General features: G+C 45.3%; 2 protein-coding genes across 4 annotated transcripts in view; one reads left to right on the forward strand and one right to left on the reverse strand.

The window, feature by feature from the left end:
- The window catches only part of LOC122623974, a 39,323-nt gene that overhangs the window by 2,027 nt on the left and 21,474 nt on the right, over nt 1-15,822 (reverse strand). For all 3 annotated transcript variants that reach the window (XR_006326431.1, XR_006326430.1, XM_043803385.1), the window contains exons 2-5: nt 2,761-2,817; nt 2,489-2,692; nt 1,465-1,658; nt 1,227-1,323 (exon numbers count right to left, since the gene is read on the reverse strand). Coding sequence is in view for 1 of the 3 variants with exons in the window: in XM_043803385.1 (XP_043659320.1) it covers nt 1,227-1,323; nt 1,465-1,658; nt 2,489-2,692; nt 2,761-2,817 (552 nt within the window). In the remaining 2 variants the exon portion in view is untranslated. The remainder of the gene's footprint in view (nt 1-1,226; nt 1,324-1,464; nt 1,659-2,488; nt 2,693-2,760; nt 2,818-15,822) is intronic.
- Nucleotides 10,886-11,647, forward strand: LOC122623975. The gene has a single exon (XM_043803386.1). The coding sequence runs from the start codon at nt 10,886-10,888 to the stop codon at nt 11,645-11,647; it is 762 nt and encodes a 253-aa protein (XP_043659321.1).

Consider the following 15,822-nt stretch of genomic DNA (forward strand, 5'->3'; position numbering starts at 1 on the left):
TCCTATGCCCACCCAACTTGTGCCGCCTCAACTTAATAGACTTTCCGCCGCGGCATTGAAGTCTCAACTCAGCGTTTCTACCGCCCCGCCCCCCGCACATTTGCCCACATTATCAGCCATTTTCATGCACCGCAAACAATTTACAAGAACATTAAATAATAAAATAGAAGTTAAATAAATTCAAACTTCTTTAGATCGCAAAACTGCTTTATACTCGATGGCAGCACTATGCAATATTTCCAAGGCATTTTTCATTAATCAACGTTCGGTAATCAACGTGAGTGATGAACTTTCTTTGTGTGCTTATTTTCCACTTTTATCTGGCATGTTTTATGTGCGTATCCTTATCATGGGCCGCTGGTGCTCCTGTCCGTGTCCTTCCTGCATTTCCACGAGATTTAATTGCGCAGCTCTGCAGGGGATGTGGATGTGAGTGTGGATGTGGATGTGGAGCAATTGCGGCTGTGGATCTCGAATGTGGAGCTCGAAAAAAGCCCCCACCAGCAGCGGCATTAAAATTGTATTGTTATTTGCCTTCACATGCGCTCCGCTGCCTTCGCTCGACGCGCAACTTAATTGTCTGGCAACTCATTAAAAAAAGAGAAGTAAAAGGAAAAAGAAGTGCCAGGATCAAGATACGAGGGCGGGAAAGTGACTACAACTAAATGCTGTAGTTACCAGCTAGTGGGGGCGTGGCCCTCGAGGGGCGCTGCCATTAACGAACACATTACGCACAAGTATTTCGATTCGCAGCGACTTCGCTGGATGGATGACAACCTGGGGAAGCTGGCGGGGATTGGCAGTGCGTCTGCATATAGATGTCTGCATTTGTTAACCAGTTCATTTCACTAAACTGCGACTAAGCAGTACAAATTAGTGACTAATGTCGTGACTTAAGTGGAAGTGGAATGGCTTTAAATCGCTGCCTATTGCTTGCATATATAAATAGTTGTATAATAGTGGTTTAAAATTCTCTGTAATTTACCACCGAATTTCTATCACATTTCTATCTAAAATCTCTACCAGTTGCACACATTTCGAACCACTGTGCGGCATGAAAGTATGCAGCACAAGTGGCGGATACTCGGATACTCAATGGAAGGATGGATGTTCGATTTTAATTGCATTCGACTTGGTCTGAACGGGGCTTGGTTGGTGGTTGGATGGGTTGGTGGTTTGTGGGTGGTTGGTGGGTTAAATGAAAGGCGAGCAAATGACGTACATACCCTTGGCATAAATGTTGGGATTATAGGCCGCAAATTGACACGTCGGCATATTGAGATTGTGCACCATGCCCATCGACATGCGCGACACGGAGGAGCGCTGCAAGAGAAGTGCCCAAATGAAATGCATTTAATATTATATGTTAAAGTTATGGCCTTTCAGATACATTTAAAGTGAGGCGCTACTTTGGCCCAAATAAATCAATACTTGCAGACTCCTTGCAAAGTCATGCAAACTCACCTGGTGCGTGGTGACGGCATCCAAGTCGACCAGCGGACAGGAGCTGCGGTGCTGCTGCTGGAACTTCGGCTGGTACGGCTCCAGCATGCGGATCTTGCCCCATCGGTTGAAGAAGAGCATGATGGCGCCCACCCAGAGCACCAGGACGAGGCCCACAATCAGCACCTCCTCGGTGCGCACGATGATCTTGGGTCCTGCGAGAGAGCACATGCGTTTATTGTTTATTTGTATAACTGTTGTATATTCCATTGTATATTCAATTGTATATATTCAATGTAAGCAGACAGCTTCCGCCGTTGGCCATAAACATTATGGATTTGAGCGGATTGCCAACTGGTCGCACGTACCGCACACGTTGCACGTAAATAACTCAAGAGTCAGGCTCGAATTCAATTATCGGCGACGTGAAATCTGCGCGATAAACAAATGGATTGCGACTGCGACTGGCAGAGCAATCAGGATTTGGCATTGGGATTTATTAAGCAACCAAATCGGCGTTTTTAGTCGCGCTAAATCCAGCAAACGGGATTTATTTCCAGGTGTTTGAAGTTGCGCGAGTGCCATGAAAAACGCAATATTCAGGCGAGGGGAAAATAAATCCGTGGCATGTGTCGCATAGCCGGCGAAAATGATTATGCCGCAACTGGAAACACCTCTAAGTCGCTCCTAATCTATGCTCATTTGAAATTGGTTACGACCAAATTGGGATTCTCCTCGGGCAATCAGGGAATAACATATGAGCTAATAACACATGACTGTGAAGCCAGGCTACAATATTCCAAAATGTTTAATATCTATTATAACTATATAACTATTTGTTCAATCAAAGTTTGGCCAATTAAAGTTTGGCATTGGTTTTTTAACTGCTGAAACTTTGATGATGCAGTTCAAAAAACCACTTCAATAAAACTTTCTATTGCGTTGAATATACATATGAGCGCATGTGGAGCAGGCTTTAAATTTCCAATCAAGTGCTTTAAATGCTGAAAGTGGCAAGGTGGCAAGCTGAATGAGTGAGACGCACCTGTTTCCGCTGTGTTGCTGGTGGCATTGGCGGCTCCTGTTGTGGCACCTGTTGTGAACCCATCGTCCACCTCCTGACTGCCCAGCTCGCCCAAATAATCCTCGCTGCCATTCGAGGACGCCGAGGACGAGGAAGGCGGCGAAATGGGCGCCGTCTGCTCGACCTCCACGAGGAAATTGGTGCCCCGCCAGCCGGAGCCCCATTCTGTGGGTATTCAATATTCAGGATTCATTGAATCCGCATCGAAACTGGTCAATGGGAGGGGTACTCACCTTCTGAAAGAGCCGCTGCTGTGGTTAACTCTTCGGCGAAAACCTCCAGACGCACAACTGCAATTGGAAAGCAAATGGTGCCGTAAATGACGGAACTTTTTGGATCTAATTCAATTATCGTTAATGGCCATAAAAGTATTCCCATTTGGACAGCTTACGCCACTCGCCAACTTTAAAGCAAAGCTTCGCAAACGAAGAAACTTGATAACTCGAGCTTGTGGCAAGTGGCAACTTGGAAAATATTATGCCACGCTCGGAAAAGCGGACACACAACCAGCGTCTGCAGGAAAATGCAATAAACACTGTGCAAACTGATTTGATGGCCAGAGCATTATGCCAAGTCGTGCACTTCAGCATTCCCGCCATAATGCAATTGTGGAGCACTTAAAGGATCCCATATGGCCATGCTTATCCCCAGTTGATGGCGTCCCAAAGGGGCTGCAGGGGGCGTGGTTCGCTTGGGGGCGATGGGTGGGTGGTGTGCTGTCAAGGATGGAAAGTTTGCCCAGACGCTGACGTCGGTGAAAGTTTGCCCAAAGTGCTGCGACTGCATATGCAAATGTGGGTGGGATCAGGAGCTGGTTCTATGGTCTATGGTCTATGGTCTATGGTCCCTGGTCTCGCATCCACATCCCACTGGCAGCCAAGACGAGGCAACTTTCTGTAGTTATTTGCTGCCTTACAAGTTGGCGTACAACAGTGGGAACAGTGAGAACAGTGGGCTGGATGCGAAAGACCTTGTTCTCGGCTTTGCCAATGATAAATGTTTCAAGTGGAGCCTGGGCTCGAAATGAAAGCCAGAAGCAGCCCCAAAACCACACACCACTACACCACCATGGACCACAACAACCGCAGAGACCATCACCTGAATGGCGAACAGGTGGGATTCGCAAACACCACTCGAAATCCTCGTCAAAGTGCTAATGACACGTAGGAAAATATGCTCCATAGTTTGGCTTTCAAAGATGATAACTACATGAGATATTTAGTACAAGGAAGTTTGCTACAAGAAGATACAATTTCTTACAATTACTTACAAGTAAAGTTACTAGTACAAGGCAGTTTTCTACCAGAAGATACAATATCTTTTTGCAAGCTGCATGAAATTCATTAAGAGTGTCATTAATTCCAAGCAGTTATACACATTATTTGCCAGTGTAGCCAAGATTTCAGGGCAATGGGCAATGGCAGATGACCTTGAGAGGGTTTAGTGCCCAGCTGCCAATCCCCTCCTGGCAGCCGGTTAGAGAGCTGGTCCACCCATGAACTATTTATTTAGTTGCTCCATTTGCCTAATTTGCTTAATTACATGTGCTCGCCGATGGGCCCGAATCTATGCCCGAAATGAGCTAATTAACATGCGCAAACTATGCGCAATTCCCACAGGAATAGGTACCAAGGATGTGCCATAAAAGGAGGGGATTTTCCTGCGGAGATGGTGAGGGAAAGCCACCTTGCTATCTGCCGAATTTCCCCGTAATTTATGAATGAAAAGCGACGCAAAAGGGAGGAAAGCAAAAAAAAAAAAAACAACGGACATTGTGATGAACTGGGAAAAGTGTAATAAAAATCAAATTAGGGAAAAGGGTGAAGTGCAATACCGGAAGGGAAAATCGCTGCAGGTAAGCCCAATCTGAATTTTCCTTCCTCTGAGTTTCCCCGATGCTCCTCACTCTCACTCTCTCTCTCTCTCGATTTTCTTTCGCTTTTCCACTGTGTGTGTTGCCAGTTTGGAATTGGCCATTAAATGCTCATTAGAGTAAACAAACAACCCACAGGAACAACAACAACAGCAACGGAGCAATGCAATTTTAATAATCAGTAGCCAAGGGACCAGGATCAAGGATGAGAAAAAGGACGAACACAAGCACTCAGCCGGCAATTAACAAGAGCATTTTTTGCGCAATTTGTGACTCACCATTCACAACTCAGTGGGGTTTTAGTTGCATTGAGATGAGCAATGTGTCTGCAGCCAAATTGAATGTGAAACCCACGGAGACAAAGAAAACACCATTTGCATATACAAATGTACTTAAGGCAGACAGAAAAATGGGTTTAATTATATAAGACAGCCCTTGAAGGCGCATTCGATCTGTATGCTGTGTAAAACGTAAATATTTCGGGGAAAATTAAATAAAACTCGTCTGTACTTGGTAGGTACTAGTATTACCATCATTACGTATTGCTACATGGGTCGCATCAGCAGTTCATAGACTTTTCCACATGCAAAACGCAACCAGGACAGCCAAAGTTTGGCCCACAAGAAAAGCGGAAGCGAAGCCGGGATTACAAATGTAAATAAACATGATGGGGAGAAAAACTCCGTAAGCCATTCAATAATTCATAAGAAAACACACAGACAGAGACAGAGACACAATGGCTGGGATGCACGGCGAGAAACGGGGGGGTATATGATGACGCAGGACGACAGTTGAGAAGCACACAAACACAATTACAAATGGGGGATTGCTATTGATTTTCTACGATTACGGGCGGCACAAGATGTCGACCCAACGCCGCCGAAAGTTACCGTGTTTCCGATTTTCCCATTCAACGATTTTCCGTTTTACCGATTTTCCGAGTTCCCGGCAAATCAAAGGGGCGTCACAGGGCGGCGGGGGAGTGGCACAGGTGTAGTGGCCAAAGCCGCTTACCAATATGCCAGAAACTCAATTCCATGTGACGCATGCAGGGACACTTTCCAAGCTCACAGTGAAATAATTTGCCAGCAATGGGGTTGCAACTTGCAGGACTCGCTTCTGTGAATGTGAATATTCAGTGAATCCTTTCCTGCCTATTAGTTCACAATAAGGCAATAGCTTTGCATAACATTTTTAGCCATAATAATGCGTTTTTCATTGCCATTTATAGTTAAGGCAAATATGTTGCATACCACAGAAGGGAACTTCGAGGAGGAAACAATGTAGTAGTTTTTTTAGAAGCAAACTGGCCAGGATTTCGTGGTGTAATGGAGTACTTAGCGTGTCCTTCTTCCTTGCCTGCCACCAAAATCACTTTAAAGCTGGCCAAAAACCAAGAAAGAAAGCCAAACTGCGATGGGCACGTAAAGTGGCCATCGTAAAACGAGGGGCTAAAAGGAGGGGGCGTGGCAGATAAATGGGGAACGCCTAATTGTTGGGGGCACTCTTGGCCACAGAAGCATTCGGCCATTCGAGCACAACTGTACTTAAGTGATGCTTTAGCGGAGGGTCTTTCAGCCATCAAGCGCACTATATCATTTTGCTGAGTGTAGTTACATATAAACAGCTACAGCCGAAGAGTTTTGCAGTGGCTTTGAACTTTGTGAGTTGGGAATAAGAATGTGGAAAGTACGCTCTTCAAATTGAACATGAATATATAGTACATATATTATTAAGAAAATGAGATTCCAGTTCATGATTAACTACAGCAATGTAGTTACCTTTGAAATGGTAAAGATTTCAGCTTGTAACTACAAGTAAGTGAGTTGTGGTACTGTACATTTTCCCTCGTACAATTCACCTGCACTGCCGACTTGAACTTGTCGACTTTCGCGTGGTCAAGGACTCGCGAGCGAGCGCGCACCTGGTCCTTGGGCTAAATGATCCTGGGCAAATCCAGGACCCAGCTGGGTGGGCATCAGGTGAGATCGGTGATTGTCGAAATTAGAGCCTAAGTAGCCTCGCCCATTTGCGGCACACATGTGGATCCAGTGCGCGATGTGTTGTTCACCGTATTTCCCCCGGCTCAGTGCGTCGCGAAATTCCCAAACAGGATGCGGAAATACCACCCAGGACACATCGATGCCACATCGGTGGGCCTTTCCGAGCGCCCAGCTAATTTCTGGTACGCGACCTAACTTGACCCTGTCGGGCGGCATCAACAAGTGCGCTGCTCGAATCATCATCATCATCGAGGTCTGTATATGTATCTGTGTATGTATCTGCATCTGTAGCTGTAGCTGTATCTGCATCTGTACATGTATCTGCATCTGTATATGTATCTGCATATGTAGCTGCATCTGTATCTGCATCTATAACTAAGTGCCATCTACCTGGCCGATCTGGACCTCAGCACGCGGTATGGTTTATGGTTTTATGGCCATGGCCAAGGAGTTGCCGGCGATACACGGAAAATGCGTTTCGTAAACAAAATGCGGCCTCCATTCGCATTCGCATACGCATTTCCACTTTCACATTCCATCACATCCCTCCCAATTTCCCTGCCTCCCTCCCACCAACCAACCGTTCATGATTTGTTGTGTTTTTCTGCTTTTTAGCTGTTTGCTTGAAAAAAAACAAACGGAAATTGCATTGATGCTCCTGATCACAGATGTCCTGCGACCGCGAGCGTCCTGAAAACGGGCATGTCCTTGCCATTGTCCTGGTGCTCATCCTTGTATGTTTTTCTTGTATTTTTTTCATCTTTTTGCTCCCTGCCCAGCTGGCTCAATAAAAAATATCCGCGTCGGTTTCCAAGACAATTGCTTGGCTTGCACTTGTGCCAAAAGCGTTGCATTCAACAGCGGCGAGTACGCCGGAAAAAATCGGGGCCACATTGCCTTTTATAGCTACAGGTACGTCGCTGAACTGACGAACAATGAAGTGGATCCTTGAGGCACTTTCACTTTCAAATTAAATGGACCAAGAACCTAACAAATAGATGAGCATCGGTATGATTTGAATGGAAAACTGCTGTCGCAGTGGATAAGGCAGCAAATGGAAAGGCACTTGATTAAACTTTAACTTTGTTCCATGTTATTTTCCTTCTTTTTTTTGGTTGTTGTTACAGTTGCAGCCATTTTCACCCCTCCGAAATCTGTGTGCCAATGGCATTTCAATTTCGTGGACATTTCCTTGGGGCTTCGTGCGGAATCCTGTGCAGCCAGTCAGTTGGCATTCAGTTGGCAAGTCAACTGGATTCGGTCGAACTCGATTTCAATGGAGCTGTAGCTTGGGGTCTGGGGACTGCGGACGACAGGACATGGATTGCCTTGGCCCTTTTGCTTTTGATATTAGCAACAAACTTGCGATTTTGTCCAAATGCTTGGAATCCCATCCTCGATACGATTGCCCCTTTGGAGCAAATAAACTGCGCACTCTGCATGCACGATTGATGCACTTCATTGGATGGGTTAAGTCCTCGGGACTTGATTGCAATACCAAAGCAGCTGGCAAAGATTTGGAGAAGAAGATCTAAAGTTTTACATGCGATTGCCTCGAGGAGGTGCTAAAAGAAAGTCTGTTTCAACCCAGTCTGTAATTTCATTTAAAGGCACAAGTGCACATACTTTGTCCAAGGAAAATACATCACGAGAAATGCGAGTTGGCACTTGAGTAAACTACACATGCAAACGCAATGAGGAAGTCGTAAGTTAGTTTTGCATCTTACTTAGCTAAGTTGCCAAGGGTCATTTCCCTTACGTGCCTTTGGCCCATTTCGAGTTTCTCTGTATCAATCGAGGAGTACGTATCCTTCAGCTACTCCTTGCTCCTCCAGCTGCTTCCTGGCGCCACTAGCAACTCCACAGATGCCACTTGCACAAGCTCCACTGAGTCGAAGCTAGGGGCAAGTCACATGCCACACACTGAGACAAAAGGGTAGCCTTATTTGGTGCATATAGTTGGTGAATAAAAGTGACTTCAAGCAGAAGTCAAGCAGAAGGAAATAGTATGAAATATGTATGAAATAGTATGAAATATGTATGAAATATGTATGAAATATGTATGAAATATGTGTGAAATATGTATGTAATAGTATGAAATAGTATGAAATTTGTATGAAATATGTATGAAATAGTATGAAATAGTATGAAATATGTATGAAATATGTATGAAATATGTATGAAATATGTATGAAATATGTATGAAATAGTATGAAATAAATAGGAAATACGTAGGAAATGTTATGAAATAGTATGAAATATGTATGTAATATGTAGGAAATAGTATGAAATATGTATGAAATAGTATGAAATATGTAGGAAATAGTATGAAAAATGTATGAAATAGTGTGAAATATTTATGAAATAGTATAAAATAGTATGAAATATGTATGAAATATGTATATTTTTCCTCATTTTATAGAATTTTTTCGATCACTGTATTCTGGGGGTCACTTGCAGCTCTTCGACTTCCGTTTCCGCTCTCGCATCGAACATGGAGAGCTCCCAAAATGGAGAACCGTCACGTGCAGCGAGCAAATGCCCGAATTACGTGACTGCCAAGTGCGGATGCGAGTGCGGATGCCAGTGCGGATGCGACTGCGAATGTGGATATGGTGGTGGATGCAAATGCACATTTCAATGCAGGAATAGGAATACGGATCACATTCGCTAAACAAGCGGTGCGAGTGGAAGCCATGGACAGACATGGAGAGCGGGAAACTCCGTTAAGGAAAATAAGGGAAAGGCGTGGAAATTCCGCTGAGCGTTTTCCCAGCCGAAGAATGCGGGAATTTCAGCGATTGCGTGTGAAAATGCAACAAGAAACCAAAACAGCAAACAGCAAACACCAAATGTGCGATAGTCAAATGAGGCCTGAGGTTGGCCAGTTGTTCAGTTTGCCAGTTGTTCAGTTGCTCACTTGGTCAGTTGGTCAGTTGGTCAGAAACAAAAGCCAAGTTTGTTTCCCCTTAAAAACCGACAGGAGAACCCGGAGGTTGCTGAAAGTACCATGGGTATGGTATGCGGACCCCAAAGGCGGCAGCGATTATCACGTGCCACTGCAGTTGCATTCCGTTGCAAGGACATAAGGATATAAGGATATAGGGATAGAACATAGGGGCACGAGCTATCAGATAGGGTATCTCAGTTTTGGGAGACCACGTGTGCAGCGTCTTAAGGACAAACGGGCATTTCGAATTCAAAAATATCACAAACATAAGAAAGCTGCATTAAATGTCTTTAATTGTAAATTATATTAAGAATAAATCGCTGTAGTTACCACAAATACAATCACTTGATTCCTTGAGTGCATTTCTTGGTATTTATTCCAGTTTATGAATGTTTATGAATAGTATGAAATAGTAAAGAAAGGCTAAGAACTTTCAACACGCTTCTTTACTTTAGCTTGTTTAATTGAAAACCTTTTGGGAGACCTCTGTATAAATGAAATGTTTTAAAATTAGTTAAGCTTAGTTAAGCTCCACTTCGAATGACAATCATCATTCATCATTGCTTTACCAACGCTTCATTGAAGTGCGAAATACTTTCATTCTCCATTTTGCCAATGTTGATTTTTCATTTCTCTTGGCCTTGAGTTAAATGTACGTTTGTTATACTCGTATGTAGTCCAAGAATGGGAGAGCCGTTCCATTGAGGAGTTTTCTGCCGAAATAGATCGCAGTCGGTGCAGCTGCGTGGTACGTCGAGGTTACGACGTTTCTGGTTATTGGTTTCTGGTTTTTGATTCGGTTGGGAAAAGGTCCTGTGCTGTCCTGGACTGTGCTGTCCTGTCCCGCTGATTCGAGACTTGTGGCCGGCGTCAACGGCGTTCCGAGGACTGCGCCACGGCGTTTACACAACAATTGCAAGGTCCATGGCAAGGACCAAGGATCCGGCGAAGACAATGGCCCAAGGACACCGACCAAAATGACTGACATCATGGTCGCATATCGCTACATCATCGGCCGCATATCTGCAGCCATAACTCATAACTCACAGTTAGCCACCAATAAAAAGGCTGATAAAACCGAAAAGGGTTATGGCCAAGAAAAGTATCTTAACTAAGAAGGTACGCACGGATAAGGAGTAGTAAGAGTAAGCATTACGACAGCTCAACCTTAACTCGTTGGCCAGATCGAAAGTGCGCGAATCAAGGACGTTTCAACGCAGGTTTCAGGTACTCACACTCTCTCCCAATCGCCGTGTTTTTGGCCAAATTGCCGGGCCATAAACGATCGCGTATTTTCATGAAATCCCGTTCGCGGATTAGGCCAGAGAATATCTGACAAACTAATCAGGTAGCCGCAGGCAGTACGGGCGATTCCAGGAACTCCGCGCTGCGGTCCGCAACTCTACCTGCCGGACGTATAAAAGCCCGCCGGTTTATGGCCATGCAGAGCAGTCGTCAAGGAATTGTCAAGCGAGCAACATCTTCATCTCTTAGTCACTTATTTTCAATTTGAAATTTGCACTCGAATTCAAATGGGTTGTTGTGCGAGCAATCTGAAGCTCAAGGAGCTGAGCAGCCTGAACAGCAGCATCTACCTGGCAGCCGGAGGAGCGACGCGTCGCTCCCAGAAGCGTTTGTACAGCAGTCGCAACAGCAGCGGAGTGGGCAGCAGTAGCAGCTCCTCATCCTCATCCAGTCGCAGCATCTGGAGCCGCTCCAGCCAGCCGATTTGCGATGACTTCGCCGAGCAGCCGCAACTGGACAGATCCTGCGGCTACTACACCTGCAGCAGTGCCAACTCGTCGCCGCGAAAGGGCCACCACCAGGACGAGCACGAGGAGGAGGAGGAGGAGGGAGTGCTGATGCGCACGCAGGACATGAGTGCGTCATCGCGAGACTCCACCACACAGTCCACGCAATCCGCCCAAATGGCGGGCAACCTGGAGTGGGAGATGTACATGATGCAGCAGGCGCAGCGCATCATGCCCAAGACCTCATCGCCGATATGCCAGCGCAGGGACAATGGCCAGATGCCTGCCTCGTCGTATCAGAAGTGGCGGAACTATCTGCAATCCACACCGGCGCACATGCTGCACAATGTCACCCACATACCGGAGGCGATTGCCGGCCACTTCTGTCCCACCAGCTTCCCGGGCTACAGCGACCTGGAGGAGATGGAGAGCGCGGCCAAGCGGTTCAAGGTGGATCTCGAGAGGGAGCCACTGGAGGAGCCGCTGTACACCACCTACCAACTGCTGGCCGGGCACACGCACACCATATCCACGGATCTGTGAGCGTAGAACGACGACCCATCCAGTCGCACCATCTCCGCCTGGTTCGGAGTGGCTCGGCGACTGGCGAGGATTGGACGTAATCCTAATCCCGGCGAGGACTGGCAACAGGTGTGCCAGCTGTCAAACAGTTGGGCAAAATGATACGCCACGATTGCATTGCCCAGCAATGGCAATTCGGCTGATACGATTTTACAAAAATGCACCTTTTTTTTTGACTGTATATCATATACGACGTAGAAGTAAGGACAGGACAATCAACGATGTGTACATTGTTGGATAATCAAATTATACTCGCAAATATATTTTACAATCTCCAAGCTATTGACTTTTCAATCAAACTAATTAGATGCGGGTCAAAGGTCATGGGGCACTTAAACTGCTGGCTGCACGGCATTTTGGAAACTTTTGAAACTATTTTTCCCAAAGAGCAAAAGGGTAGAATACATATATTTTTATACCACAAATCAGCGCACACAGTTTCATTTTCATTTATAAGATTATGATGATAAAAGTTATATTTCTTAGCCCAAGACTTGTGTTTCATCCCAAGACTGATTCATCCCATTAACTGATTGCCGGCCACAAAATGTTTTAAATGTTTTAATTGGGCTTTCATGATTCGCAATTTAAGAGCCGCCACAAGCCGCAGAATGGCGAAAAGCCGGAGTTTCGGGGCTCATTTCATATTCAAATCGATGGAAAGAATTAGCGGCATGCTGCGCGTAATTACGCGGCTAAATGTGCATTAATTAGCACAGCCCCATGCGAAAGCCAATCTAAATTGAAATGCAAAATTATAGAAACGAAGCCACTGGTAGGCGAATATGGATTATTTGACTGTTTGCATATTCTTTGCATATTTCATTCAGCGCAGCAGGTTCAATTATAAATTTGCTTCAATTATAAATGCCAACTATTGCGAAATGCATTTCAATTGAATGTTCCCGTAATTATAGCGCTAAACTGACATTTCTGGGCCAATTTCTGTACCCAAACAAACACATGCTGCGAATCCGACTACCCTGCTTGGTTTACAGGGTATTGGTGGGCAGTATCGATTTTAGTGGCTTGTCAAGTGTCTGGCTGCCCACTTAAGTGCCTCTCCTCTCCTCTCCCTTCGCCGCACCTTTGCCCCCCTCCTTTGGCCCCCTGACAATGGAAAGAGACGGCAGCAATGTGCAAAGTGGCGGGTGGGAGAGAGACGCACTGCTGGCTGCCCAAGTTACCCAAGTAGTTGGGTTCGCCATCGGTGAGTTGCCATAATTACTGCGGACTCTCAATTGTAGCAGCAATCAGTCAATCAGTCAATCAGTCAGTCAGTCAATCATTCAATCAATCAATGGCTTCGACCACTGTGCACTAAATAATTTTACGCGTCGAAAGAGAGAGGGGCACATGGGGCAGGGAAAAGGAGGAAGGGGTATGCACCATGGTGTTGCACCTAATTGCAGGGTGCAAGGGGTGGGCCAATAAAAGTGCCACGTTGATTATTGCAACACTGCTTCAATCACTCACTCTATGTACACATGAGTGGGAAAATGGGGAAATGGGGAAAAGCTCTGCAGGTGGCGAGAATTCGTGCGAGTACGGGATGGAAATTAAAGTCGCGTTGAAGTGTCGGCATTTTCTTGATTTAATGCAGCAACTTCTGCGCCGCCCTTCATGACTTTCATGAGCTGCACATAAAAATGATGTAGAATTATTAAGTTTTTCCTCTCTTCGTCTGCCTTCGGCTGCCATAAAGAACAAGTGAAGCCAAAAAAAGGGAAATATAACCTTGCCCCAGAGGCTGTTCCCTTTCCCATTTCTGGCGCTCCGCCCAGAAATTCTGGCGGAATAATAAATAGTAAATGGCGATATTTTATAGGGAATTTATGCGCCGGGAAACTGCAAAGAAATCACATAAAGATGAGCGCGCCGTTCTTTAGTGTGGCAAATTGAAATAAAGTATTATATTCTGAAGCAAGACTATCATAAGTAAATGCCTAAAGAAATGGTAATAAGTGTGTTAAATTAAAATATGAAATGGCTAAATATCACACACCTTTTTCCACCCATTAAATCGTACCCATTGTGACTTAACCTTTGTGCTGCCCAAGTCCATGAAATATTCAAGCTGACATTGACCCTGGCAACCTGGCACAATTCCTGACGATTCCCCCCCTCCCCCCTCACTGAACTTCTCCAACTCCGGGGGGGCAAAAACTTTAAAGTGTCAAACTGTTAGCATGCCAGCACGTGGGCAAAGGCAAAGGACGAGCAAAATATCCGGGTATCCGAGTAACCGTGTAACCGTGTAACCGGGTATCCGGGTTAATTCAAACTATTCAGGGCCGGACCAGGCGTATGCATAATTGAAGAGCCACTACGGACTGGCGCAGCAGGAAAACACGTCAATATTGGTACACAAAGTTTTGCCTCTAAAACTTTAGGCTGCTACTTCTATGAGCCAGATGGGAGTTTTCCTTTAAATACATAAACTGGCAATTTGTTAAAAACTATTACCTTAACCAGAGGTCCAGGTTATTAAAGCTAGATCTCAAATTGAATCTCTGCAAGCTCCTCATGCATTGTGAATCTTATCAGTGAAAATGGTGGGATTTCAAGCATTTTTCCTGGGACAAGGAAACGGGCAAGGATGTGAAGGATGCGAAGGAGGTGCCGGGGAAGCCAAGGGACTTTGCTGCCGTTTGACAGCCGCAAGTGTTTGGCTGACTCCAACGCGGCACTTGAGCCTCGAGTGGCGGACAAAGCAAAGTGGCCCGGGTGCGGGGAAAAAAACAAAAGGCGCGATGCTGAACAGGCGCAAACTGAAGTGGTTTTGGTCCTGCGGAAGGACCTATGCAGTGCCCATACAGTAGGCACAATGCTGCCCGATCCGCTGGCCCAGATTTGTGATCTTAAGGCCCTCTTACATAGGTAAGCCACTCAGAAGCGGCCATCCGAAGCCGCCCTAATTACAAACTGGCCACAATTGAGGATTGCTCGCGTTGCGTGTTACTAGTCCGCTGTAGTCCATTGAATGCATTGAATGCACTGAATCCATGGAATTGAAATCCTCCGAAGATTTGCCTAATCGGCGGCCCCTTGACCCCTCCCCCCGGCAAGTCGCGTGCTCTGCGGTGTGAAATCTGGCCGAAGATTACCGCGGATCTGCGCGGATATGATACATACATACTCGTACATACATAGATAGCCCTAGAAATCGTTGGTCTTTGGTCTGTACTTACATATACTATGCATATGCATGTGTGCGTAGGGATCAAGTGGCCAGATTAGAGCTGCCGCGCAGGAGGGGGAGATGGAGAGTGGGCAGAGGGCAGAGGGCGGTGGGCGTGGTTAAGTCCTTGTAAATCCATCGGCGGGATTAGGACATCTTGCGGTTTTAATGCCAGCCAGCTAGCCACCAAACAGCTGTGACCATCTAAGCCACATTTAAGCCATTTAGCGACGCTGATGAATTTATGGACCGTCCAACTCGGTGAGTATGTCACATTCGGAGCTCCGGTTTTTGGGCTCCGGTTTTTAGGCATACACTTTATCACGGGGTATTATCATTTCGATGCCAGCGACATATTAAAAGCACCCAGAATAGGCGCAAAGTGTTAAAAACTTTGGTAGTTAGGTGATGCTGATGATATGATAAGTTGTAGTAAGTAAGTGGTTGAAGCACATTTATCTTATAACAAAACGATGTCTTCAGTTTTTTATTTTATTAATATTTATTAAGTGAAGAATCCGTACATCATAATATTGTATCTTAAGATCGCAGAGGAGAGATATTCTTAAGGATTACCGCACACTATATACAAATTAGTGCAGTAGGAATGTCTTCAGTATCTCAAGATTTAGGATTCTTCATAAAGCAACCGCCCGAAAGTATGCAGCATAAAAATGAACGCGTTAAGTTTCAAGTAAAGGACGTGCGCAATTTCATTGCCTACTTTTAAGAGGCAACCGAAATGCAGGACATTCATTTTAATACTTAATAGAATATTAACTAGTGCTGCAGGTACGGATTAGTCGCTTTAATAAAATTTAATATTTAAATATAATTAAATTTTAATAAACAAATAATTTTAAGGGCACCAGAAGAGTAAGTTCAAATGCGACCTACGAAACCAAGTTTTCCTTTATTTTTTTTTATTGATTTTCCCCATGTGTGTGTGTGTGTA

This window comes from Drosophila teissieri, chromosome X, assembly GCF_016746235.2.
Source record: "Drosophila teissieri strain GT53w chromosome X, Prin_Dtei_1.1, whole genome shotgun sequence".
NCBI classification, from domain to species: domain Eukaryota; kingdom Metazoa; phylum Arthropoda; class Insecta; order Diptera; family Drosophilidae; genus Drosophila; species Drosophila teissieri.